Below are 25023 nucleotides of genomic sequence, written 5' to 3' on the forward strand. Positions count from 1 at the left end.
ACTTCTTTTTCTCCAATCAGACTCAATGACTTAATTACAGTAATACTGTAGGTAAAATGAAATCCTCATGATGCTCCTTAGACATATTAAACATGCCGAGGTAACTCCTCTATTGAAAAAACAGAATCTAGATCCCAGCTCTACTATTATCGGCCTATTTAAAATGACCATTTATAAGCAAATTACTAGAATAAATTGCAGAAAATCAGTTCAGGTCCTTACTATGCAGATTACAGACTGCTTACCCTTTTCAGTCTGACTTTCAAAAGCAGCACTCCACTGAGACTGCTCTCTTAAGGGTCTATAATGATCTATTAATGGCTTCTGATGCAGGGAATCTCAGCCTTCGATACCATCGATCAGCTACTTAACAGGCTGAAGATTTTGGCGGGTATAACTGGCTGTGCCTTAGACTGTTTTTTTTTCCTTCTTATCAGACAGGACCTTTTCTGCTAGGACTGACAGCTTCTCCTCTGACATTGCCCCCTTAACCTGCGGGGTTCCACAGGGTTCAGTTTTGGGTCCATCATTATTTTCTTTCTACATGCTTCCTTTAGCTGGCTTTATTCAATCTTTTAGTGACATTTCTTATAATTTCTATGCCGATGGCATTCAGCTGCGTGTCTCCTTTAAGCCTCATCAGCTGGATAGGTTTTCCAACCTAGTCCAGTGCTTAACTCAGGTTTCTACTGGGCTTTCTAGCAGTTACCTTGTTTTAAACACAAGCAAGACTGAGACCATGATCACAGCTCCTCTTGAACTACATTCTAAAACCAGTCAGGTTCTTGCTTCTTTCTGTCCTTCTGCTAAGCCAAACATTTGAGATCTTGGAGTAATATTAGATTCTTCTCAGGGCCTTGACTCACATGTCAAATCTCTGTCTCGTTCCTGTTTCTTTTATTTAAGAAAAATTTCTAAACTGTGAAAAATGGTCTCCTCAGCTGAACTGGAAAAAAATTATTCATGCATTTGTGTTGTGTTTAAATTATGGTAACGCCCTGTTTATTTGGACAAATCATCTCTTTCTCGCCTCCAAGCTATACAAAATGCAGCGGCCAGACTGCTTACACCTTCTAGCAAGAGTGCTCACATTATTTCTATTTTATATTCTTTACATTGGCTCTCAATAGATTTTAGAATGTGTTTTCAAATCCTTGTTTGAACATACAGATCACTAAATGGCCAAGCCCCATTTATGGCCAAGCTGCTTGTTGTCTCTGCTCACAGAGTTTGTTCCCCGAACATGACTGAAGACAAAAGGGGATCATCAGTGTGTGGAGGCTGTGGAACAGTCTACCACCACAGCTACGTTTGGTTGACTCTGTGGAATCTTTTAAAGAGCAGTCAAAAAAAATCTGTTTAAACAAGCCTTCTGTTGATTGACAATTTTTTAATCTTAAACTTTTGTATTGTCTATATTGTGTATTTTGGTGCCAAACATTTTGGTTATTTTAGCCTTTGTGTACAGCGTTTTGTGATTGCCTGTATACGGAAAAACACTTAATAAAAATAAACTTTACTTACTTGTGATCTGTAGTGAGATTTGAGAGCAGGTGTAAGAGAGCGTGGAGAGGTGGGAAAATGCTCTGGAGAGAAGAGGAATGAGAATCACTAGAAGCAAGACAGACTGCATGTGTGTGAATGAGAGGGACCAAGTTTAGTGCTTTGAAGACAAAGTTAGAGAGGCAAGGCTGAGATGGGTTGGACATGTGCAGAAGAGGAGTACTGAATATACTAGATAAAGGATGCATAAATGCATATGTATAAATATGGAGCTGTCAAGCAGAAGGAAAAGAGAAAGATCACAGAGAAGATTCATGGATATAGTGAAAAAAGATATGAAGAAAATGTGAAGGATTTGTGTAACAAAACAGAATACTAGAGATGGCGAGAAATGGAGGCAGATGACCTGCTTTGGTGAAACTTGAAGAGTTACGCCAGGAAAAGAGCTCAGGCAATGTCATTCTGAAAAATGTTTGTAATGTTTGAAAACTCAAAACATGCTTGTAGAATATGAAATCCAATGATTAAAAAAGGATTCAGAGTTGCTGTCAGGTGTATTCTGGTTGTCCTGCACAAGTTTCTTGATTTACTGCATTTTCAAACTTTTAGGTTTTAACGCTAACAAACGTCGTTGTCAAATTGTATTCACAGAAACAGATACTGCTTTGTACTTAGCGGCAATTAACAGACTAATAAAATATTAGAATTTAACTAAACTGAATGAAAGACAAACTGATTAAATGAAAATGCTCCAAAATGCACATATAAATAAAAACTAATAAAAGCAGTTAACAAACAAACAAAATACTGGTATTATATCACTATTGTACAAAAATAAATAACATGCAGCTGATTGACTCAAACAGATATAATTAGATCCATAGATATTTGGACACATTTGTTCTTAGGTTGCCTCTGTTGTGTATTGCACTGACCTATGTGTGTTTGTTTGTCCAGAGCTCCATGCAGATATCATGGGTTTGAGGCAGCAACATGTAAACAAAGAGGTCAGTCACTTTTCTTTCTTTCTTTCAACTTAAGAACTAAAGGCTACGCTGTTTGATTTTCCAACTCCAACATGATCCAAAATTAGTTTTGGTTTATAAGTAATGCAAGAACAGCTCTAAGAGAATTTAGAGAGCATTACAAATTTGAGCTTAAAAACATCAATGCCATTACTATGGTCATAATATAAAAAATAACACGCAATTAAGATCATCACAAAGTACGTAAAAGTAAATGTTTTACAGTGTCATAATGTAATGCATATACTGTCACATATAGAATAGAATAGAATAGAATAGAATAACCCTTTATTGTCATTGTATATGTACAACGAAACACATGCAAAGAGATTTGGATTGTACGTTTTTTAAATGTGGTGCAGTGTGAGAGACATAAATTATCTAAACCCTGTTTAGTTAATCATGGTTTACTTGATCATGTTAATAAGTGATTGACTAAGACATAATTAACTAAATGGGGTTCGATAACCATGTTCAAACAATACATTATACCAGTTTCATGACAATAAAAGCATTAAATCATTTGAACAGTTAAAAGAGTTCAAATTCAGCAACGCAGACTTCTGTTTTTTCATAATTAAGAACGTTTTTTCACAAGACATGAAGAATGGAAAAACGCTATGGAATTAAATTTAATTGACAAGTACATCAAGTACTTCAAAGTACATTTTGAAAATGTACTTGTCAGAGGAAATGGAGGTGATAATAATGGGATATTAATGGGGCAAAAAATATGCAGTGAAGCCCACACAATAACAAACTTAACTTCATGAAGAGAAAAAAATTTCAAATACCAGACGGCAAAAATATGCCCAGGTTATCCAAATATCTGGGGCTTATATACACATATCCAAAATGAAATGCATATTAGAATAATGTCTTTGATGCTCTCACAAAGATATTTCACTAAAACCTTGTTTAAAAAAAGAAGCTTGGCATTAACTTGCCCTCTGGCCAGCTTACTGTTAAAATGCTCTCTGTGTAGCTGCTGTTTCTGTCCTGGATGCCCTTTCAACTTTACCATCTCTCGTTCTTTAGTGCAGTAAAAATCAAAGTCATGTCCACTTGGGGTGGCTGTAGCTCAGGTCATCTACTGATTGGAAGGTTGGTGGTTCGATTCCTGGCTTCCCCTATATCTTACTATGTAATAAGTTGTTTAAGTGTTAAAAAAATGTTATACTAAAGGTAAACTTTAATAACCTCTATATGCATTACATATAAGTTAAACATTTAAACCTTTTCTTGTTTTAATTTTGATGGTGGCTTATAAAACAAAAACTTTGCATCGTACAGTAAATACTTTTTTGATTGCCTGTAGGAATTATTTTAATAATTTGAAATGTTGGATTTTCATACACTATATGCCAGATTTAAAATAGGTAAATGGACTTATTCATGTTTTCTACTCTTCGGGAGCACTCAAAGCACTTTATACAACATGCCACATTAACTTTCTTCAATGTTTTTACCTAACATTCATACACATTCAATCTCTGATGAATGCATCGGAGAGCAACTGGGGTTAGTACCTTGCCCAAGGATATTTGGCAGCCAGTGATCGAACCACCAACCTTTTGATCAATAAATGACATGCTCTACCTCCTGAGCTACAGTCACCCCCATTTTAAGCCTATGAACAACAATTAAATAAAAATTACAATAAAAAAGTCATTAACTATTTCACTTTATATGTAATAAATATGAAAGAAAATCCATACTAATTTTAGTTTTACTAATGATTTTTTTTTTTTTAATTCTGGAATAATTTATGGTTTTGCATTTTCTACAGGAAGAATGTGTTTTTCCTTCAATAAAACTGAAGGAAAAACATGTTAATGTCATCCAGCAACTGGAACAAACCATAGAAGATCTCAGGACTAAGATTGCTGAGCTGGAGCGACTGCCCCCTCTGGTGGACAAGGACAGTATGAAAGTCACCACCTCCACCACAGACAGGGAATGTGGAGGAGAAGAGGACCTACTAAGGGGTGTGTGCGATGCTCATCTTCAGACTGAGGCCTTCTCTGTTGGAGGCTTGGAGGCAAAGTCTGTGCAGACATCACCAATGGATGACAGTTCAAAGTTCAAAGTGCCTTGTAGTGAGCCAGACAGAGTCGACAGATTCCTGGAGCCTCCCCCCAGTCATGATGGGTACCTGTGTTCGTGTCAGCTACAGCCTCCTGCTCCTCCACCCCCACTTCTAGGGGGAAGTGAAAGTGGAGTCTGCCCTCCTTATTCAGGGCAGACTGTAGCACCTCCTCCTCCACCATTACCAGAAATAGTCCCACCTCCTCCACCTCCTCCACCCCCTCTTCCACCAGGTTTAGGAGTTCCTCCACCTCTCCCTGGTTGTCTGGCTCCACCCCCACCTCCTCCCTTACCTCCACCTCTCCCTCATGGTCTTGCTGCACCCCCACCTCCTCCTCCTGCCCTAGTCCCACCCCTTACTCGTGGCATGGTTCCACCTCCTCCCCCTCCTCCTCCTCCATTACCAGGAGTTAAAGGCCCACCTCCAACTGAAGCCTGTGTGCCTCCCCCTCCTCCTCCTCCTCCATTACCAGGAGTTAAAGGCCCACCTCCACCTCAAGCTTGTGTGCCTCCTCCTCCGCCTCCTCCACCTCCACCAGGAAACATCTGTGTTCCCCCAGCTCTTCCAGGAGCTCTTGGCTCCCTGCCTCCTCCACTGCCACTGGGCTTATATTCTCTGGGTCTGACACAAGAGAAACCACCCAGAAAGGCCTTGTTAGAGCCACCAAGACCCATGAAGCCTCTCTATTGGACCAGGATCCAGCTCCACACCAAGAAGTAAAGAAAGTAACATGTACATTTAGGTCCATATGTTTTGTGACATTAATACATGTTGATTGCTATACCCAGGCAGAATTACAAAGAAATGGTCAATTGTCCAAATACTTATGGGCCTAACTGTGTTATAATGATGAAAAAATCATTATGATACATTATCATTATGTTTTGGGTTTTTTTTTTTATTCTGGTAAAGACATTCTTAGACATCATTATCTCAACAATATGATGATGATGGTGTTTTAATTGCCAACTCATGAAAAGACCAAAGCTATGCGCTATATTGACATAGTATAAAGAGTTAATTTTCAACTGCACATATGCTATCAACAAAGTTATTGTGACAACCCTGTTACTACATGACCAAGCCTGTGATCAAGCACAACTTCTGTATTCCCGGATCATGACTCACTATTTCATGATCAAAATGCTCACAACAATGTTCTTGCTTTATATTTCACTGTTCAAAACACATCAAACAAAGTGCTTCATTGACATAATAAGTGGTGCTGTTTTGTGTTTCTCAGGGACATGTCATCTTCACTTGTGTGGGAAACAATTGAGGAGCCCAACGTAGACTTTCAAGAGTTTGTGGAATTGTTCTCGAAAACAGCCGTGAAGGAGAAGAAGCAGCCACTGTCTGACACCATAACCAAATCCAAGGCTAAACAGGTGTTGTGTTTAATTACATTTTAAATCCTCTGAGCTGAAAAACGTGCTCCCTCGTCTTCAGATGAATCTGAACGTACATAATCCAGAAACATGCAATAACTCACTTAAGCCATATTATAGTGTTTTTGAAACGCATCTTTAAAAAAACAACAAAAACATTGTATTTCACTAAATTTGAAACTATCTTATCACTTCATAGTTTACACTGTGTTCTACAATTTGTACATCTTAGAAATCCTGTTAGGTCACATATTTGTAAGGGGATTTAATGACCTGTGTTGCCTAGTGAATTCATTAGGTTTTAAACAGAGAGCTATATGGCTGATTTCCACCCCATCAGCTACTATAAAAGGTAGAACAAAGTGACTGAATCTGATCAGCATTATCACCTTGAATTTAAACTAATGTCTGCTATCCTTGATATAATGTAACATAAATGCACCAGATCCAATATTTGGCTCACTTTAACCCCTAATGTACATTATAGTCCACAGCTCTTGTTGTCACTACACTGTTGGCCCAACTAAGATTTCAGCATCAAGATATTGAAGTATCAGTATTAACAAAATACTATTTTAAAGTACTAAAATCTAATTTTGTCTTTTATTTCTAAAAAGTAACCACAGTTGGAATCGGATGATGTATGCGACAGCCAAAATTTGATTGGTTGACAAGTGGGCCAGAATAGAAAGGGGAGCAATAGCAGAGTTCACTGGGAACAGGGAAAGCTCAAAAAAAAAAATCATGAAAAGCACAGACCTTGGCTGGAGTGCACACTTTTCTTTTTTTAAACACTTGTTTTCACTTCAGCTCTTTGGATGTTATAACTTTGTTGCCCTTTGCGGTTGGCTCACGGACAATGGTTGCAACCAATGAGTGTAGAAAATGTTTATATCTATATTATCTTTCACACAGTCATTAGCTGAAAAACATACCGTGTACACTGCCTCTGTCTGACAACAGAGCTCACTGCTGGTAAATGGGCAGGCCCTGGAGTGGAGCAGAGAGCAAACATGCTCTCTCTGCCCGACCATAAATTCCACTTAAAGCGGAACAGGGTGCTGCTGTCAGATGGAGGCAGGGTACACAGTACAAAAATTCTGACTTAACACTTAACTCCTTTTAAGGCATTTCCATTTGTCAATTTTTATTCAGATAAGTCGATCTGAGGTTAAACACAATGTCCAGAAGCTGTGAGCTAAGGAAACAAAGTATATTTGCTTGTTTTGTGGAGAATATTGCAGCAATGTTACATTATATTAAGCAGGCAGCTGCCCACGTTAAACTGTTACTATCACAGAATAATGTGGGCATGTTTCATAAATCAGCAGCAGTCATTAAACAGCTGACAGAGTGAACAGAATATACAAAAGTAAAGTCTAGATTCTATTGTGCCGATCAGTGGTGTTGAGTGGTGGTAAAAAAATTCTGAATCTGTGCAGCATCTGGAAGCCAAATGTAAACAAACCTAACCACTTAACGTAAAACTCTGAAACAACAGCTATGTCCCAAAACCTAGGTTGCATCCTTCGGAGGCCACATTTGAAGGCTGATTATGTCACAGCCAGGCAACGAAGGCAGTCCTAATTAGAAGGTTGCTCCAAATGTGGCCGACAAATGCATCCTTCCTTTCCCTGGATTTGAAGGATGGGTCGGGTGTATCCTTCGTGGCCCAACCTATCCCAGAATTCATAGTGCAGCCTGGCCAAGTCCAGTTTCCAACAATGGTGGCAGCTACTTAGTTTTAATATTACTCTTATTACTGTTTCTGGGTCACAAAATAAACTTTAACATATTTTCAGGTGAGAATGTAGCTGTGCAAACTTCAAATATCTGTTTGGTTTATCAAGACATCACATATTTGCAAAAGTGCTCCAACGTTTTCGGAGACGTCTGTTACCCACCAGCTCGATAGCTAGCTGGGAGGTCAAGGGTCACTAGAGCCGGCGAGAACAGCAGACTCCCGGCACATCGTTTTTAGACACACACACACTCACAGTTTCTTAGCTTGGTGATTTTGTCCCGTGTCCCATTTTGACCTTAGTACTTGCAGGCCATATTCAGTGTGGCCATGTGTAATTTGTGCCAGTCACTTGGTTATGACATTCTACTGTCCCCTGCTGTTGTTATCTGCTGGATTCTCTCAGGGGCTTATTTCCACAGCCTGCACCTGGTATCTTGCCTGGTGTGATGGACCCCAGCCTTTATGGATCTTTTACTTAGAGCTTGTTCCTGTGCTGCCATGGTTAGTGCCTCTGTGCTTTCTTTCAGTCCAGCCACTGGTTCTGGATGTCAGCGACTGCCGGTGGTACATACCATGCAGGGGCCTGTCCTTCATTGATGGTTCCTCCTCTTGCTCATCTTCTTTCTTGGGTTTCTGCTGCCTAAGGTATTCACTGAGCACGTGGTTGGTTGTGGCCATCTTCCTGATGTACTCGTGTTCTTTGTTTCATCCTGGACCGTGGTGCTGACCCTCACTAGTCCCCAGCCTCCTTCCTTCTACTTAACATACAGCCTCAGGGTGCTGGACTTGGGGTGAAACCCTCCAAGCATGGTCAGGAGCTTCTTTGTCTTAATGTCAGTGGATTCTATCTCCTCCTTTGGCCAGCTTATTATCCCAGCAGGGTAGGGATCTTATCTTTCAGGTCAGTTCTTCTTGCACTCATTGATCCTTATTCCATTGCACTTGGGGCTTGGTACCCAACCTCGGGTGGGAGTCATGATGATATTCCAACAGTACACTATTTTCATCTCTTGCCCACTTATGCTGTCTTGTTCCACTTTTCATCAGTATGTCCTGGTTCCTCAACACCTGATGCAGACCTTGTCTGGGTGACGTCCGAGCTGCAGATAGAGGAAGTGGCTGACATCCAGAAGTCCCTCTTTCTCTGTCTCTCGATGAAGGCGGTCGCACTTTTCTCCTCCTCTCCCTTTCCCGGCTTCTCGTGTCCTTGTCTAGCCTCACCTACTTTTCTACTGTTGCCCTGAAACACTCTCACAGTCTGTTCTCTAAAACCTAAAAGAGGAATTATGGATTTGATCAACTGGTCCCTGAATGCAATTGACACACTCTTCTCAACGAGAAGCCGGGGCTCGGGTGAGCCTGAGTGTCCTGGAGGGACGTCCCCTGCCTGATACACGATGGGCCGGTGGCATAACTGGAGGGACGTGTGCCTGGCGGGACTGTCAATCGAGGACATTGAAGACATCTACCTTTTCGGAATCATGATAACAGGGTTCTTGCTGATTGAAGCTGGCTTGGCCTGGCTTATCGAAGATTAAAGAAAGCGGAATGGGCTGTTCAAAAGCCCACAAGGCTGCCCGCTGTGACTGAAGCGATTGGACGAGTCGTGACTTCTCAAAATGGGCTCATTAAACGCAGCCCGGATAAGATCTTGGAGAAGCTTGAGGCTAGCGTGAGCACTCAGACTAAGATCTCTGAGCAAAAAATGGATAACATCTCGGAGAAGCTCACGGCTCTCCAACGGGAGATTGAGAGACCAGTGTCGGACTGCTTGATCGACTGTGAAATTGACATGCAGTTGTTCGCAATAAAGGAATACCACCATCATTTCATGTGGCTACTACAGGGTGGGCCATTTATATGGATACACCGTAATAACATGGGAATGGTTGGTAATATTAAAGTCCTGTTTGTTGCACATTAGTATATGTGAGGGGGCAAACTCCTCAAGATGGGTGGTGACCATGGTGGCCATTTAGAAGTTGGCCATCTTGGATACAACTTTTGTTTTTTCAATAGGAAGAGGGCCATGTGACACATCAAACTTATTGGTAATGTCACAAGAAAAACAATGGTGTGCTTGGTTTCAACGTAACTTTATTCTTTCATGAGTTATTTACAAGTTTCTCTTTGTTCACAGCCATTGACATGTCGAAGAGGTTAACACGTGAGGAGCGGATCGAAATTGTGTTGATATCTGGTGAACGCAGTAACCCTACGAGACCACCCATCTCCCATGCTACAGTTAGCAAACTGCTTGCTAAGTTTCGTGAAACTGGTTCAGTGTTGGATTTGCCAAAATGTGGACGCAAGAAAACTGTCACTAATGAAGAAACATCAGTGGCTGTCCTAGCTTCATTCAGCAAGAGCCCACAGTGTAGCACTCACCGCATGTCACTGGAGAGTGGCATTAGTCGAACATCCCTTCGGCGGATATTAGCTACTCACAAATGGCACCCTTACAAACTCCAGCTACTGCAGCATCTCAACGAGGATGACCCAGATCGGCGCACAGAATTTGCAGAATGGCAAAACAAAAATTGGAACAGGACCCTCAGTTCAGGCAGAAGATTTTGTTCAGTGATGAGGCAAACTTTTATGTGAATGGTGACGTTAACAACCAAAACCACCGCTATTGGTCTGACACTAACCCACATTAAATGGATCCCTCCAAAACTGTTTATGGGGTACAACGATAGTGGGTCCATTCTTCATCAATGGGAACCTCAAGGCCACTGGATATTTGAAATTGCTACATGATGATGTGTTTCCCTCTTTATGCGCTGAAGCTGGCACGTTCCCTGAGTTTTTCCAGCAAGATGGTGCACCACCACATTATGGGTGCCAGGTCCGAGCATTCCTAGATGAACAGTTTCCTGGAAAGTGGATTGGTCGTCGTGGGCCAGTTGAATGGCCCCTAAGGTCTCCCGATCTGACCCCCTTAGACTTTTATCTTTGGGGTCATCTGAAGGCAATTGTCTATGGTGTGAAGATACGAGATGTGCAGCACCTGAAACTACGGATACTGGATGCCTGTGCTGGCATTTCTCCTGCGGTGTTGCTATCAGTGTGTGAAGAGTGGGAGAAGAGGGTTGCATTGACAATCCAACACAATGGGCAGCACATTGAACACATTTTATAAGTGGTCAGAAACTTGTAAATAAGTCATGAAAGAATAAAGTTACGTTGAAACCAAGCACACCATTGTTTTTCTTGTGACATTACCAATAAGTTTGATGTGTCACATGGCCCTCTTCCTATTAACGAAACAAAAGTTGTATCCAAGATGGCTGACTTCTAAATGGCCACCATGGTCACCACCCATCTTGAGGAGTTTGCCCCCTCACATATACTAATGTGCCACAAACAGGACTTTAATATCACCTACCATTCCCATTTTATTACGGTGTATCCATAGCAATGGCCCACCCTGTATATCGGCGCCAGCTGTGGTCTCAAGGCAAACAAAACAAATTGTCACCCTGAGAACAGACGGTGTTTAGACTGTTCCTCCCCTATGCAAGGCCACCTGGGTTGGCTGGAAGACTGTTTACTTAGCCTGGCAGGGCGAAGGACACTCTCTCACCTAAACTCAGGACACACACATGCATACACATACACTCATACACACTCATACACACTCATCCCCCTCCCTTTCCAAACGCCTTCTCTTCTGGAGCTTTTAATAATTCTTTCAATTTATTCTTAGATTATATAGTATAGATATAGTACATTACGTTACACTCCACTTCCTATGAAAGCATCTAACCTGTCTGATTTTCCTGTTTTATTTTTGTTTTAGGTTGTTAAGCTCCTAAACAATAAGCGTTCTCAGGCTGTAGGAATCCTCATGTCATCTCTTCACCTTGACATGAAAGATATCCACCATGGTGAGTTCCACAGTTGATTGGGCAGTGTTAATTCAAATAATGCAATTAGCCATTGTATATTGGGTTCATTTACTGTCTAATTCCTATAACAATTTAGATTTAGAAAACAATCTAGAAAATTTTTTTAGTGTGGTATGCAGGTTTTAAATGATTTTCCAGATAACCTTTCCAGGCATCAGGTAGCAGGAACAGTTTTCTTTTAGCCTTTTTGCTTCTTAGGCTCAACGTGCTTCAATTTAGTTGCTAGTGTTTTGTTGTTTTTTTTTTTCAAACATGGCAATCTATGTCAAATACAGCAGGTGGTTTTTCAAATGAGTTCAGAAGCATCTGGTTTAATTCAGTTCATTTCACAACAACAGTTGCTTCAAGGCACTTTATATTGTAAGGTAAAAAGAGCCTACTTTACTTTTCTCTCTCAGAAAACAGTCACACAAAGGTGCAAGCTTCTCTAAAACTTGTACTTGGTAGTAAAAATGTTCATGCCATTTGTTAATTTATTTCATGCACAATAATGATAATCAGAATCAGCATACTTTATTGATCCCTAAGTAAATATGTTTAATAGTGAAATGGCCACATTTGTAAATGTGAATTTTGAAAATGCAGGAAATACATCTTTAGTTAATAATTAGTTGTTTAAAAATTTCCTGGGCATTATTTAAGTTCTTGGGAGTTTGAGTTTTTTCCTCAACTTGTCAAGTTTTGAATGGAGTGATCAGCAGTGTTGGGAAGGTTACTTTTAAAATGTATTCCACTACAGATTACAGAATACATGCCCCAAAATGTATTTTGTAACATATTCTGTTAAGTTACTCAATGAGAGTAACATATTCTGAATACTTTGGATTTCTTAATATATTATCATGCTTTTTACAATTACATGAATGTACTATTGCTGTGTGATTTATTACTATTACTGAAGGTTACTCGCCATACCAATACCGACTAGATTTTTAAATCTTAATATAAAATGAGCAACAGTAGGTGGACATTAGGTAAGGCTGCACTTTTTGCAGCGATCTCGTATAGAAAACTCTTCCACGCGTATATAAAACAGGTCCGCGGCTCCAAACTGTAGTAAAGGGACCTCCATGTCAGGCTCATAGCTGAAAACTAGCTTTACTTTGTTGTCTGGGTCAACTTTGTGTATGTATGTATGTATATATATATATATATATACATGCTTCCATCTCCCGTTTCTGCTCGGTGACAACTCGTACTTTTTGACTCTCCTTTTTCTCCCTCCCTCACGCTCACAGACACATAACGGGTATGGCAGGCCATTCTCCCTGCAGCATGGACTACACTACCCATGAGGCTACATCCTTTAGGGCTATGCCTGTAACACTCTGCCTATTGCCTTCATATTAAATAATTTTTGTGAATAATTTTTAAAGATAGCAGCACGGTGGCACGGTGGTTAGCACTGTTGCCGCACAGCAAGAAGGTCCTGAGGTCAATTCCACCATCAGGCCGGGGTCTTTCTGTGTGGAGTTTGCATGTTCTCCCCGTGTTTGCGTGGGTTCCCTCCGGGTACTCCGGCTTCCTCCCACCGTCCAAAGACATGCAGCTTGTGGGGATAGGTTAATTGGATAATCCAAATTGCCACTAGGTGTGAATGTGCGAGTGAGTGTAAATGGTTGTCTGTCCCTGTGTGTTGGCCCTGCGACAGACTGGCGACCTGTCCAGGGTGTACCCTGCCTTTCGCCCTATGACAGCTGGGATAGGCTCCAGCGCCCCCCGCGACCCTGAAAAGGATAAGCGAATGGATGGATGGATGAATTTTTAAAAATATTTCTTCACATCATTATGCGAGCCACAAGTAGAGGTGACATGGGCTGCGAGATTGAGACACAGTCATTAGAGCCTCTTAATGCGTGTTTTGTTTGGGTTTCCACCGGCGTGGAAATTCAAAAATATGGAGTTCATAGTCTTATGAAACAGGAAAATACCACCGTGTAATCCATTCATTTCAACAAAGTAACTGTATTCTGAATACCACCTTTTAAAACGGTAACTGTAACGGAATACAGTAACTCATATTTTGTATTTTAAATACGTAAAGGCGGTACATGTATTCCGTTACTCCCCAACACTGGTGATCAGTAACCAATTGCTCTTTGTCTCCTAGCCATCCTGAACTTGGACAACACTGTAGTTGACCTGGAGACCCTGCAGGCCCTGTATGAAAATGTGAGCTTCACACTCAGTTTTTATTGTTTGCTTCTAGAGATCTGAGGCCCTTAAATCCTTATTGGTCCAATGTCTACAAAAGGCTGAATGTTGATTTCTTGTCTAGTAATGCAGCAATTAAACCAGACCAGGTCTGCAATGATGAACACTACCTGTCAAGGAAGACTGTGTATTTGGGACAGATTTTTCCAACATATTGTCAAATACACCAGGTTCTGGGACACACCTTAATGTTATATTTACATTACTGCTTGTCAAATCTTTCAGATAATCTAATCCCATTGAAGGGCAGTTTATTATTCTACTTTTGTTCCGATCATAATCATTAATGTTACTAGATGTCCCAGTCATGATAAAACGAGAGCGGTAGTGAGGTGATGCAGAGTCAGATGTAAGTCAAAGTGGATGGACAGGCTCTAAAATAACTGTTAACATCCAACAGATAAGCTGTGAAAAAAATGTTTATTTGGTATGTCAAATCGATTGATATTACATATATACCCCAAATAATGTTAACCTGATATTTATGTGTGTCTTTGCTTAAAACTAACCAAACAAATAGAAAAAGACTGCAGATGTGTATTTCCTGCTACCAGTTCAACAGTCAGCAGAAAAGATGTCTATGAGTTAAAACAGGGTGTATAAGTTTAAACTGAGTGCCTTCATGCATGTCATTCACATTTTATTATTATTATGCCAGAAGAGTTCACTGAGTATCAAACTTTTTTTCAAAAGAGTCTAGACTCTAGTCATACATCCTTTTTTGTTTGTTTTAGATCTGCTCAGATGTTGCCTTAGTTTTATTTTCTATATAAATTATAGAAGACATGGAGCCAGATCTCTTGTGTCTCTCCCACAGAGAGCACAACAGGAAGAATTGGACAAGATCGAAAAGCACATAAAGTCCACTAAAGACAAAGAGAATGCCAAGCCCCTGGACAAACCAGAACAGTGAGTGATTACTCTAACACTTCCACGATAATGAGAAGGTTTATTTCATGAGTTACAATCTCACTGACTCAGGAAGAATTATGGTGAAGGCAGACTTTTTTTCATCAGAGCAGGTCATCTACTAATGGCAAGGTTGGTGGTTCAAATCCTATCTGCTCCAGTCTGTATGCCAAATATCCTTTGGCAAGATACTAACTAAGTTACTCTCCGATTAATCCACTGTGAGTGTGTGTGAATGTTACATAGAAAGCACATAAAAAAGTGCTTGTGTGAATGGGTGAATATGGCAAGTTGTGTAAAAGCGCTTTGAGTACTCAGATACAGTAGAAAAGCGCTACATAAAAACCAGTCCATTTACCATGTATACTCCCACAGTTGATTTTAAATCAGATACTGAACACTGATTGAAGTGCTTTAAACATTAATTCATGGGATTTAGCAAAAAAACCATCTTTTTAACTGATTGGGAATTAAGGTCATTTTTGTGTATAGTCCTCCATTCTGAGAGTGTTATGTGACGGCTGTGTGCAGGCAGGAAAAGGACCCAAAGTGCAGACTCCGGAGACAGACGTGAACTCAAAGTAACAAACATTAATGCAGGCAGGACAAAAACAAAACACACAGCATACATGAGGGTAGATAAGAGTAGATCACAACAATGACAAACTGAAACACAGGGCTTAAATACATAGAGGGAGCAATCAGGGAATGGACAACAGGAGGGAAACACAGCTGGGCAAATCAGGCCTAACCAGACAAGGGGAAGCGAAACCAGATACATTAACATCAGACAAGGACCTTCAAAATAAAACAGGAAACATGACACAGACTGAACTAAAGACACAGACTCACACGCACTGGGGAACAGAGGGAACAGAGATGTGGGACCAGGGCAGACACAGACACTGACTGGACACGGGGATATAGTGGACAGGGGAGACAGCAACTAAGGATTACACAGAGACAAACCATAAGACAGAACTCTAACAAAAACCCAAAGACTAGAAATTATAAATAATATAATAAACTCAAAAACCCTGGGTCAACGACCCAGGCATCCTAACAGAGAGTCCCAAAAGAGTTTGGAAAGTTTGAATGATAAGGTGACGAGTATTCAACCATTACTTCACGATTAGGTTAAAAACATCTAGCGCTGATTACAAGTGTTGAACTTGAATTTGTTATCAGTTTACTTAAATCAGGGGTCGGCAACCCTAGGCAGGGTTAACTGATGGCACAACCATAGCTGGACTAGCCATCGGGCATACCGGGCATTTACCGGTATAAACAATGAAAGGTGGTGGATTGGCCAGATGCTGGCCGGTGTGTAAAAATAACTCAGTTGTTTGGTGGTGGCATCGCGGAGCTTCCACAGATTCAGTAACATTAGCAAGTGGTGGAGGCCGGCAGGTGGATCAGGGAGAGGGGAGGCAGCCGTCGGTCTGACTGTCAGGTGAACTGAACTTCAGGTAAGAAGTTCTGACCTGCAGTCTATCTGGGTCAGATATAAACCAAGTTTAGGTGGAGTTTATTTTCGTTGTGCTGACTTTTTACAGTCAGTTACAATAACTCGTACTGCGTACTAGCTAGCATGTTATATGTTATTGCTAGCAGTTTCTATACAGCTGGGTGGGTGCTACGGTGTTACTGATAGTGAACGTTATTTTATTCATAAGGTTAGTTAGTAGAGTTGCCTACCGTCCTGTAAAAAGACAGAATCGTCCCGCATTCAGAGAAATTATTACGCGTTTCGTGTTGAGCTGAGAAGGGACGCAGTTTGTCCCGGACTTCAGCTAGGATGGAAAAAGACACAGAGGTGGAGTTATTCTGCTGCACAGCGGCCTCTTCTTCTCCTCTCATTCTCTCCCTCTCCTGTTGCTACTTTAATAATGAAACTGATCAAAGGTCAGCTGATCGGCTTTTCTCTCTTGTTTGTTTATCGCCCACTTTGCGCCAGATGTCGCGCTAAACAACAGCAGCATGTTTAAGCTTGATCAGCTGTTGTTAGAATTTATTTAATATTAGTTTCTAGTATCAGCTGATGTTTGCTGGAGCCACAGCTGTAAAGCTGCTGGTCATAATGTCGGTTTGGTTACTGAATCATCAGAGCTGAACAGGTGATGGAGAAACAGGTAGTGATGGGCAGATGAAGCTTCATGAAGCACTGAAGCTTTTCATCCAATTGGTTCATCCCAGCGCAAAGCTTCTTGAAGCTTCATTTACTCTAGTAGGACACCTACTGGACGTAAAAATATTAATTGGCATGAATTTGAAGAGTGTGGCCTTTTGCACACAGCCTGTAAATGTCAACAACAAAAGGAGTGTGTAAAGCATCTATATTGCAGTGATGCAGTATACTGTGTATATTTATACTGGCAGTATGGAAAATGATCATTTGGAAATGCTTAAAATGGAAACGATCATTTACTGTGAGGTAATGTGTGGACAGTGGTTGTGCTTTTGTAACATTGAGGTATGGACAGCTACACAGTCCTGCCTGTTCACATTTTATTCTGTAAAAACTAAATTTTCACTGCTTTTATAACCTTTAGTGGGGAGAACATAGCTAAGATTGAATGATTTAACAAATCTTTTGAATCCTTTGTCCTCCACAATGCTAAATGGCTGGGAGTCCTCAATCACCATGGTAACCAGGTCTTCATCTATTTGAGATTGTTCTCCTGAGGAAAGACAATAAAGACAAAGCACAGATATAAATATCACACACGTAACTTATAACAGTTGTATAATATTGTTATATCATTTAGTAACATTACTGCATGCTATATTATCATGGCATTTGATGGCTCACCTGGTCTTGCTCCACAATCGGTGTTCCCCTTATTCTCATGCAAAGCTCTGTAGTGCCTAAGCATGGATGAGGTGTTGTTGTTATATCCCAGCTCCCTGGCACATAGCAAACACTTCACCTTGTACAAAAGTAGAGACAGCTTAACATAAGTTTTATTGCAGCATCAGTATTATGAAAATACATCTTCTGTAGAAATTTACATACCTTGTTGGGAGGAATAAAATCACAATGTTCCCACACAGGGGAGGACATCCTCCTCTTCTTAGCTGGCTCCATTCTCTCCTGACTTTCTCTCCTCACTCTCATAAACCTCCAAACGGTCTCCAAACTCTCACTAACCGCAACTCTCCATCAAACACCCACATTTTGAATGAAGTCTGAGGGGTTTATATCGCTGTCATAGCTCGCGGCAAAGTTCGAACCACTTCATGAACCAGTCACGTGGTACAGCCGGGCAGCGAGGCTTCGCACGTCATCATTTTCAGCTCCTCCCATAAATGAAGCAAGCCTCGATGTGCGCATCGCGGAAACGCCCCCTCAATTACTCGACACAAGCTTCGAAGCCTCGATACAGAACGTCACATCACTAGAAACAGGTTTACCTTTTAGGTGACATGAATAAGTTGGAGGGAAGTTATGAACTGTTTCTGAGAGACAAATAACACCAGGATCCTTTTCTATGTAGCTGACGGCTGGTAACTGGGCCGGGGCGGGTCTAGCAAAGTTCTCGCCTTTATCTTTATTGTGATCCTGTTTGGGTCCTGTCCCTTGCCTCTCAGGGACAATGCCATGTTGGTTAGAATGGAAGTTGCAGAGTTTTAAAAACTGTAGTTAGGAGTAATATATTAATCTGGACTGGCGAACTGGTGATTCTAAATTGCCCATAGGTGTGAATGTGAGTGATTGTCTGTCTCTATGTGTTATCCCTGTGATAAACTGATGACCTGCACCCCACCTCTCGCTCTGTGACAGCTCTGATAGGCTCCAGCCCCCCCGCAACCCGGTTAAGGATAAGTGAAAGAGAATGTGTGGAATTGAATTGAATTGATAGATATTATTGTTATTATTTGCTGAATCCTTAAATGCCAGCCAGATAATCTGAAACGGGGCAGGATACACAAGACTTCCAAAGTTCAGCACTGAATCCTCTGCTTTACCTGCAAAACTAAAACACTGATACGCATCTCAAACACAAGATTCTTAGACAAATTACAGTAAATATTAAATATTCTCACTTGTTAGTATATAAGGGCAGGGTTGTACCAAGTTTACAAGTAATTATATAGGTACTGTAAATGCTATGTAGGCCTGGGTATCATCGCTGATTTCTAGAATCGATTCAATTCCGATTCACAAGGTCCCGAATCGATTCGATCCACGATTCGGTTCGATTTGATTTGAATCGGGGAAATTTTGCCTCAGACAGTCAGAAATATTATAATTCTGATCACTTATCAGTACATAGCGATATTTTTATATCTATAAAAAGAAAGCTGACACTTGTGAGACTTTATCAAAGGTGTGAGCATCACAGCAGAGGCCTTTGTGTCAAAGTAACTGAGGATAAAACACAGAAAAACATGAAGGCGACTTTCCTGGTCTGGGTTTTTATAGCAGATGACCTTAAAAATATTGTGCAGTCAAAAACAAAGTGAAGCAGAGCAAAGTTACAGAGGTTTGATTAGAGACACAGCTAAGCATTTTGCAATTTTGCATAATTTGTTTACATTTGTTCAGTATTGAACAGCAGAATTGAGGCTTTCTTGTCGGAAGTAAGTTAAAAAAAAACAGCGGCTGGTGGATAATAAGTAAGCGGATAATGCAAAAAACAGAGATTTTTAAATGGGAAATTCCTGTGATTTTATCGTGGTGGAAGCAAAGCAGCAAAAGTAAGAGGAAATTCGTGACGATGTTTATGTGAAGCGAAATGTGAAGCGTAGTTTGGATTGTCTTTGGCTGCTGGTTAAGTCAATATTGTTTGGAGAGAGATAAAACCTGCAGCTTCAGAATCTAGCACAAAAAGGACGTAAACACAAAGCGCCCGCCGACGCTTCAAAATCAGTGAGCTGTCGGCTTTCAGCCCCAACGGCGTGTCCGTGTACATGCTGTCTGATTCGGATGCTTCGGGTCCGTGTTTTGTGTTTACCTCTTTGTGCAGAATCTGTGTACCTGCTCTTATATACTGTTTTAGCTGTTTGGTGGTTGTAGAAATTTTGTAAGGTTTAACCTGAGATTTTGCTGTTTCGGGCAAAATAAATTTATATTTAAAAATTGATTCAGGATTTTAATGAATCGATATCACATTATTCAAGCCAGAATCAATTTAAATCGATAAATCGATCACGAAAAACTACCCCTAATGCTATGCTCTTTCTGCTTCTTCTGCATTAAAGATTTCTCTACCAGCTCACCTTGATCCCAAATTTCAACAGTAGAGTTTTCTGCATCCTTTTCCAGTCCAGCTTTTGTGAGTGCATGTCATCTATCACAAGAAAACTGGACACACTGCAGAGGGTATGCAAGGTGAGTCAAACTGTGAAGAGCAAAACACAATAACTGCATACCCATGTATGCATGTATGTCCAAATCTTTGAAGTTTGGACAAACATGCTCCAAGTCCATGTATATACCCATAGATTTATATAGTTTAAGAACAGGGCTATTAGATCTGGTTATGAATCATTTGTTTCAGGATAATGAATAATACACATTCATGAAAAGGTGTTTTCATTATTAGCATAAAGTCAGAAATGAGGAAACTTAAACAGAACAACTTTGCGCGTATAAAAAAAGCAGTGCAGCGTAAAAGCCTGAAAAGTGTTTCTTGTTGAAAAAATGCTTTCAAAATTGTGAAAAGTAATAATTCTACCTAATGTATAATCAGTACAGTCACATGATTTCTTCTTTCTGTCTGTTTGATCTCGTTTTACAGGTAATACAGGACAGTGAAACAGTGAAGAAGATTCTAGGTCTGATTCTGGCCTTTGGTAACTTCATGAATGGTGGCAATCGAACCAGAGGCCAAGCTGATGGTTTCAGCCTTGACATCCTGCCCAAACTTAAAGATGTAAAAAGCAGTGTAAGTAACCAGAATGCTGAAAACAAAGTATAATTTTGTCCCTGTATCCTAAAATAAAGAGTCTTGGTCCTGTAGATTGCATCCATGCCTTTTAAATGTAATATATTCACAGTATTCAGCAATGCAGTTTAATAGAAGCTTACTCTAATGTTATGTGTGTAGTCCATTATGAGGTAATAAACTACAACTTACTGAATAAAAGTTAATATTCATTGAGCCGTGTAATCTTGAATTGTTCAGCTCAGCTGACACCTTTGTTTTGCAATTTCTTTGATGAGGAGTTCTTTAATAAATATACCCTTTGACTTTACATTTCATCTCCTAAATCCTGCACTGGGATCCTTTTGTTGCCTTCGATTGAATGCATTTAGGATCTTAACTGTAAAATAACTGGCGCAAATCTAAATGCATGCCTATATCAGCTCCTGTAAAAATGTTGCTCTATTAAGTTTCAACTGGTTATCTTCAGCTTTGAAATATTTAGGGATTCTTTTAAACCCGGGTTTGGAAAAATTAGTACCTCAAGTATAAAACCTACTCAAATAAATAATAAATCTAGATTATTAATTAAAAATGGAATTTTATTTTGTGGAAAAAATTACTGTGATTAAAATGGTAGTTCAACTATGTCTCAGTGATGTTGCCTGTAGAAATACTCCCACAGGTCAAGAGGAATGGGTCTAAACATGGTAGAGGATATTATTCTAAATTAAGCTGGATCAAAATTGAAAAGGAATTAGTAAGCCTGTTTCAATTTTGGGGTGTTCTCTTACATGACACAGTTACTAATAGAGAAGATTTTTTCTTTAACAGTCCTGTTGTACAGATGAGGGTCGTATTGCATACAATAGCTTGAAAGAGGGGCAAGCATAAAATTGGACCTTTGAGTCGTGATGTTTTTGAAATATCTACAACTGATATTTGTAGATATTTGAGATTAAAATGTTAAAAGCCAATTTAAAGTCCCCAGTGAGGGACTTTCTGGATCTTTCTTACATGAAGTATAAGGCAGCTGTGTTTTATAAAATACTTAGCAAATAATTACTTTAATAACCTGAGGATCATTTAACAAACGGACTTAGGCTTTGATATAAAACAGGAGTAGTCTAGATGACTCTCAAATCCTGATAAATTCACAAAAAGCCCAGCAAAAATTAGTATAATTTAAATTAATACATAGGATTTATTTTACCCCTTCGAAATTTTATAGGCGCAGTGTAACAACCAATGACCTATGTTGGAAATCAGGTACAGGAACATATACAAATGCTATTCAAGAATGTAAGCAGATTTAGGTTTTTCAGGGAAAAAAGCTCTACATTGAGATAGGTAAATTGTTATGTTTGAAATAGCAATATCACCAAGGTTATGTTTACTTAGAGACCAATCAGTCTTTCCCACTGCACCCAAATACAGTTTTGTGGCAATGAAAGTGAGGGCAATTTTGGTCACAAGAATGATCCTCAGAGTATGGAAAGACAATTGAAATGGTGTCAAAAAAAAAGCAATACAAATATTGACAGGAGTTAATCATGATAATGAGAACTTCAGCAGACTTTTAGGACAGACTTTGTATATTTCTTGGTCTTGGTATATTGGTATATTTCTGTTTCTGTTGTGTCTTTTTTTTCCTGCTCACTCTTTCTATAGCCATGTAGTTATGACCAGTGCATTAATGGAAAATTGTATAATGATGCTGTTTGATTGCCATCTTCACTCCTCTAAATTTATGTGTGTTCTTTCCGCATACAGGACGGCATGAAAAGTCTTCTGTCTTACATTGTTGCATATTACCTCCGACACTTTGATGAGGTAAATTTTCACACATTCTTTCCCTTCTCCTGTCAAGACTGACTGATTTGTGCTGTCAATTCTGACACACGTAGTTGTGGTCAGATGTTCACATAAACTCATCATGGGCATGAACTCTGATGCTTTTAATGATTTTATTGAACTGTTCTTTTTATGGGATGGAATGTTTGACGTTGACAAACAAGAACTGGGTGCACAAGTTTGAATTTATTTTTTATTTTCTCTAATGCACACGGTCAAAATTATATACACATACCTCCCCCAATATTTGATTTAATTTCATTTAGGAAGTCGTACCTTGACCAGACGTTTGTGAGAGCCAGCAAGCTTCTGATATAATTCTGGATGAATATTTAACCATTTAACCCTTTAACCAAAATTGGTAGTTTATTTAAATTGGTTGGTTTCTTGCCTTGAGACTGGAGAAACTGGGTTTTAGTTGAGATACATGGATTATATTATATCTTCATGTTGAGAGGTAACCTTAAACAAGTAGACATTGATCCTTTTGAGCTTCTCTTTCAAAAGAATCAGAGTAACCAGGAGTGAGTTTCTTGGAGTCGGTCTTAAGAGATATGTGCTTAGTAGAAAGCCAAACCTTTTGACTGGGCAGGTAGTTTGGATCAGGAGTGCAACAACAGTCCACCAGTTGTTTGTTTTGCTCCTTCGTCCATAACAGTGCAGCGTGGGTTGCTGTGATAATGACGAAAATGATGTTGAACAGACAGAACAAAACCTCATGTTCTGTGGTGGTAAACAGTGGTGGCTGACAACCAAGGGATGCCTCAAATGAGAGACCAGTTGCCGGGGATATTATGGAGTTATGGATGTATTCTACCAGGTATGTTATGTGCTCTAGGTGGACTGGTTTAAAGAAGCAACACGACTGAGAGCTGCTTCCAACTCCTGATTTGGCCTTTTGATTTATCGGTTAGTCTGTGGGTGAGAACCAGAAGAGAGGCTTGCCTGGGCACCTAGAATAGAGCAGAACTCCTTCCAAACTCATGATGTAAACCGTGGCTCACAGTTGGAGGCAATGTCCAGAGGCATCACATGAAGACAGAAGACATGGTCCACTAAGAGCTGAGCTGTTTCTGGGGCAGAAGGGAATTTGGAGAGGGCAACAGAATGAGCAGGTTTGAGGTAAACCAGTGTCAAACCCCAGGAGATGTTTACAAGTTGTAGAATGGGTCAGTCCAAAACAGCTTGAAAGTCTGCAGGGTCAGCTTTGATCTGCTCTTTCACAACAATGGAAAGAAACTGTAACACGGAATTTGCAATTCTCACGGTTGACATAAAGCTTACTTTCCAGCAAACACTGCAACACTTGATGGATTTGAGGTTCATGTTCAGACAGTTTGCTGGAAAAAATGAGGAGATCATCCAGACAAACAAAAACACAACAATTCAGGTAGTCATGAATTGTACATTATTAACAAGGACCTGATAAACAGCGGGAGCATTACTGAGACCAAATGGCATGATATGACTTTCAAAACGTCTCAGTTCTGTAATCGTCTCTCTCCTCAATGCAAGCAAAGTGGTAAGCATTTTTTAGGTCAAGTTTAGGAAAGATGGTGGCTCCCTGCAAAAGTTCAAAATGATAATAGTGATAATGGATATTTGTTTTGATGGTTTTATCATTATGACTTTGGAAGGTGATACACGGCCATAGCATCCCCACTACGTAAAATGAGTGGAGTGACATCTTTAATATGTCACTTTCGAACGTCCAATTTGGCCCACTGAAAGAGTTGTTTTGTAACACCAAGTAACGTCTCTTTTTAAACATCTACTGAATTACTAGTGTGGGCTATTTGTAGCCCAAATGTGGTCAGTGCAGACATCTTTTGATAACTAGAGACACATACAAAGGTGAAATGTATTTCCAGTTCAAACTAGCTGTTGAGCCAAAAACCTACAGGAAAATAACTGGTACAGAAAACATGTTCTCCACCCTTTGGAAACATGGGAAACAGTTATGTGTGAAGGAATCCAAAGTGATCAGTGGACATCTCCAAAACAGCTCAGGCTCTTGACACTTAAACAAAAGTAAACATGCACAGTGGATTTAGAGAAAAAATGTCCCCGGCTCACAGGCAGTTTGCAAAAGGAGTTTTTTGACAAAGACTGTTGAGCATATAGTCCGCACAAATTTGCACAAACTTCACATACAGTGGGGTAAAAAAGTATTTAGTCAGCCACCGATTGTGCAAGTTCCCCCACTTAAAATGATGACAGAGGTCAGTAATTTGCACCAGAGGTACACTTCAACTGTGAGAGACAGAATGTGAAAAAAAAAATCCATGAATCCACATGGTAGGATTTGTAAAGAATTTATTCGTAAATCAGGGTGGAAAATAAGTATTTGGTCAATAACAAAAATACAACTCAATACTTTGTAACATAACCTTTGTTGGCAATAACAGAGGTCAAACGTTTACTATAGGTCTTTACCAGGTTTGCACACACAGTAGCTGGTATTTTGGCCCATTCCTCCATGCAGATCTTCTCGAGAGCAGTGATGTTTTGGGGCT

At 40.0% G+C, this 25023-nt stretch overlaps 2 protein-coding genes across 3 annotated transcripts in view; one reads left to right on the forward strand and one right to left on the reverse strand.

The window, feature by feature from the left end:
* Positions 1 to 25023, forward strand: part of LOC147309057 (formin-2-like) — a 65858-nt gene that overhangs the window by 9828 nt on the left and 31007 nt on the right. For both annotated transcript variants that reach the window (XR_015125958.1, XM_086270953.1), the window contains exons 5-13: positions 2461 to 2510; positions 4318 to 5333; positions 5861 to 6005; positions 11552 to 11639; positions 13771 to 13832; positions 14692 to 14783; positions 19989 to 20118; positions 20528 to 20674; positions 22427 to 22486. Coding sequence is in view for 1 of the 2 variants with exons in the window: in XM_086270953.1 (XP_086127079.1) it covers positions 2461 to 2510; positions 4318 to 5333; positions 5861 to 6005; positions 11552 to 11639; positions 13771 to 13832; positions 14692 to 14783; positions 19989 to 20118; positions 20528 to 20674; positions 22427 to 22486 (1790 nt within the window). In the remaining variant the exon portion in view is untranslated. The remainder of the gene's footprint in view (positions 1 to 2460; positions 2511 to 4317; positions 5334 to 5860; positions 6006 to 11551; positions 11640 to 13770; positions 13833 to 14691; positions 14784 to 19988; positions 20119 to 20527; positions 20675 to 22426; positions 22487 to 25023) is intronic.
* LOC147309058 (uncharacterized) lies at positions 17292 to 17969 on the reverse strand. Its single transcript, XM_086271509.1, has 3 exons — positions 17800 to 17969; positions 17596 to 17713; positions 17292 to 17464 (listed from the first exon to the last, which is right to left on the reverse strand). The coding sequence occupies exons 1-3, from the start codon at positions 17899 to 17901 to the stop codon at positions 17292 to 17294; spliced, it is 393 nt and encodes a 130-aa protein (XP_086127635.1). The 5' UTR covers positions 17902 to 17969.

Source organism: Aulonocara sp. 'chitande type north' Nkhata Bay, linkage group LG18 (genome assembly GCF_057382095.1).
Source record: "Aulonocara sp. 'chitande type north' Nkhata Bay isolate Kocher_YH1m ecotype deep benthic linkage group LG18, A_spYH_male_GT1.1, whole genome shotgun sequence".
Classification (NCBI taxonomy): Eukaryota; Metazoa; Chordata; class Actinopteri; order Cichliformes; family Cichlidae; genus Aulonocara; species Aulonocara sp. 'chitande type north' Nkhata Bay.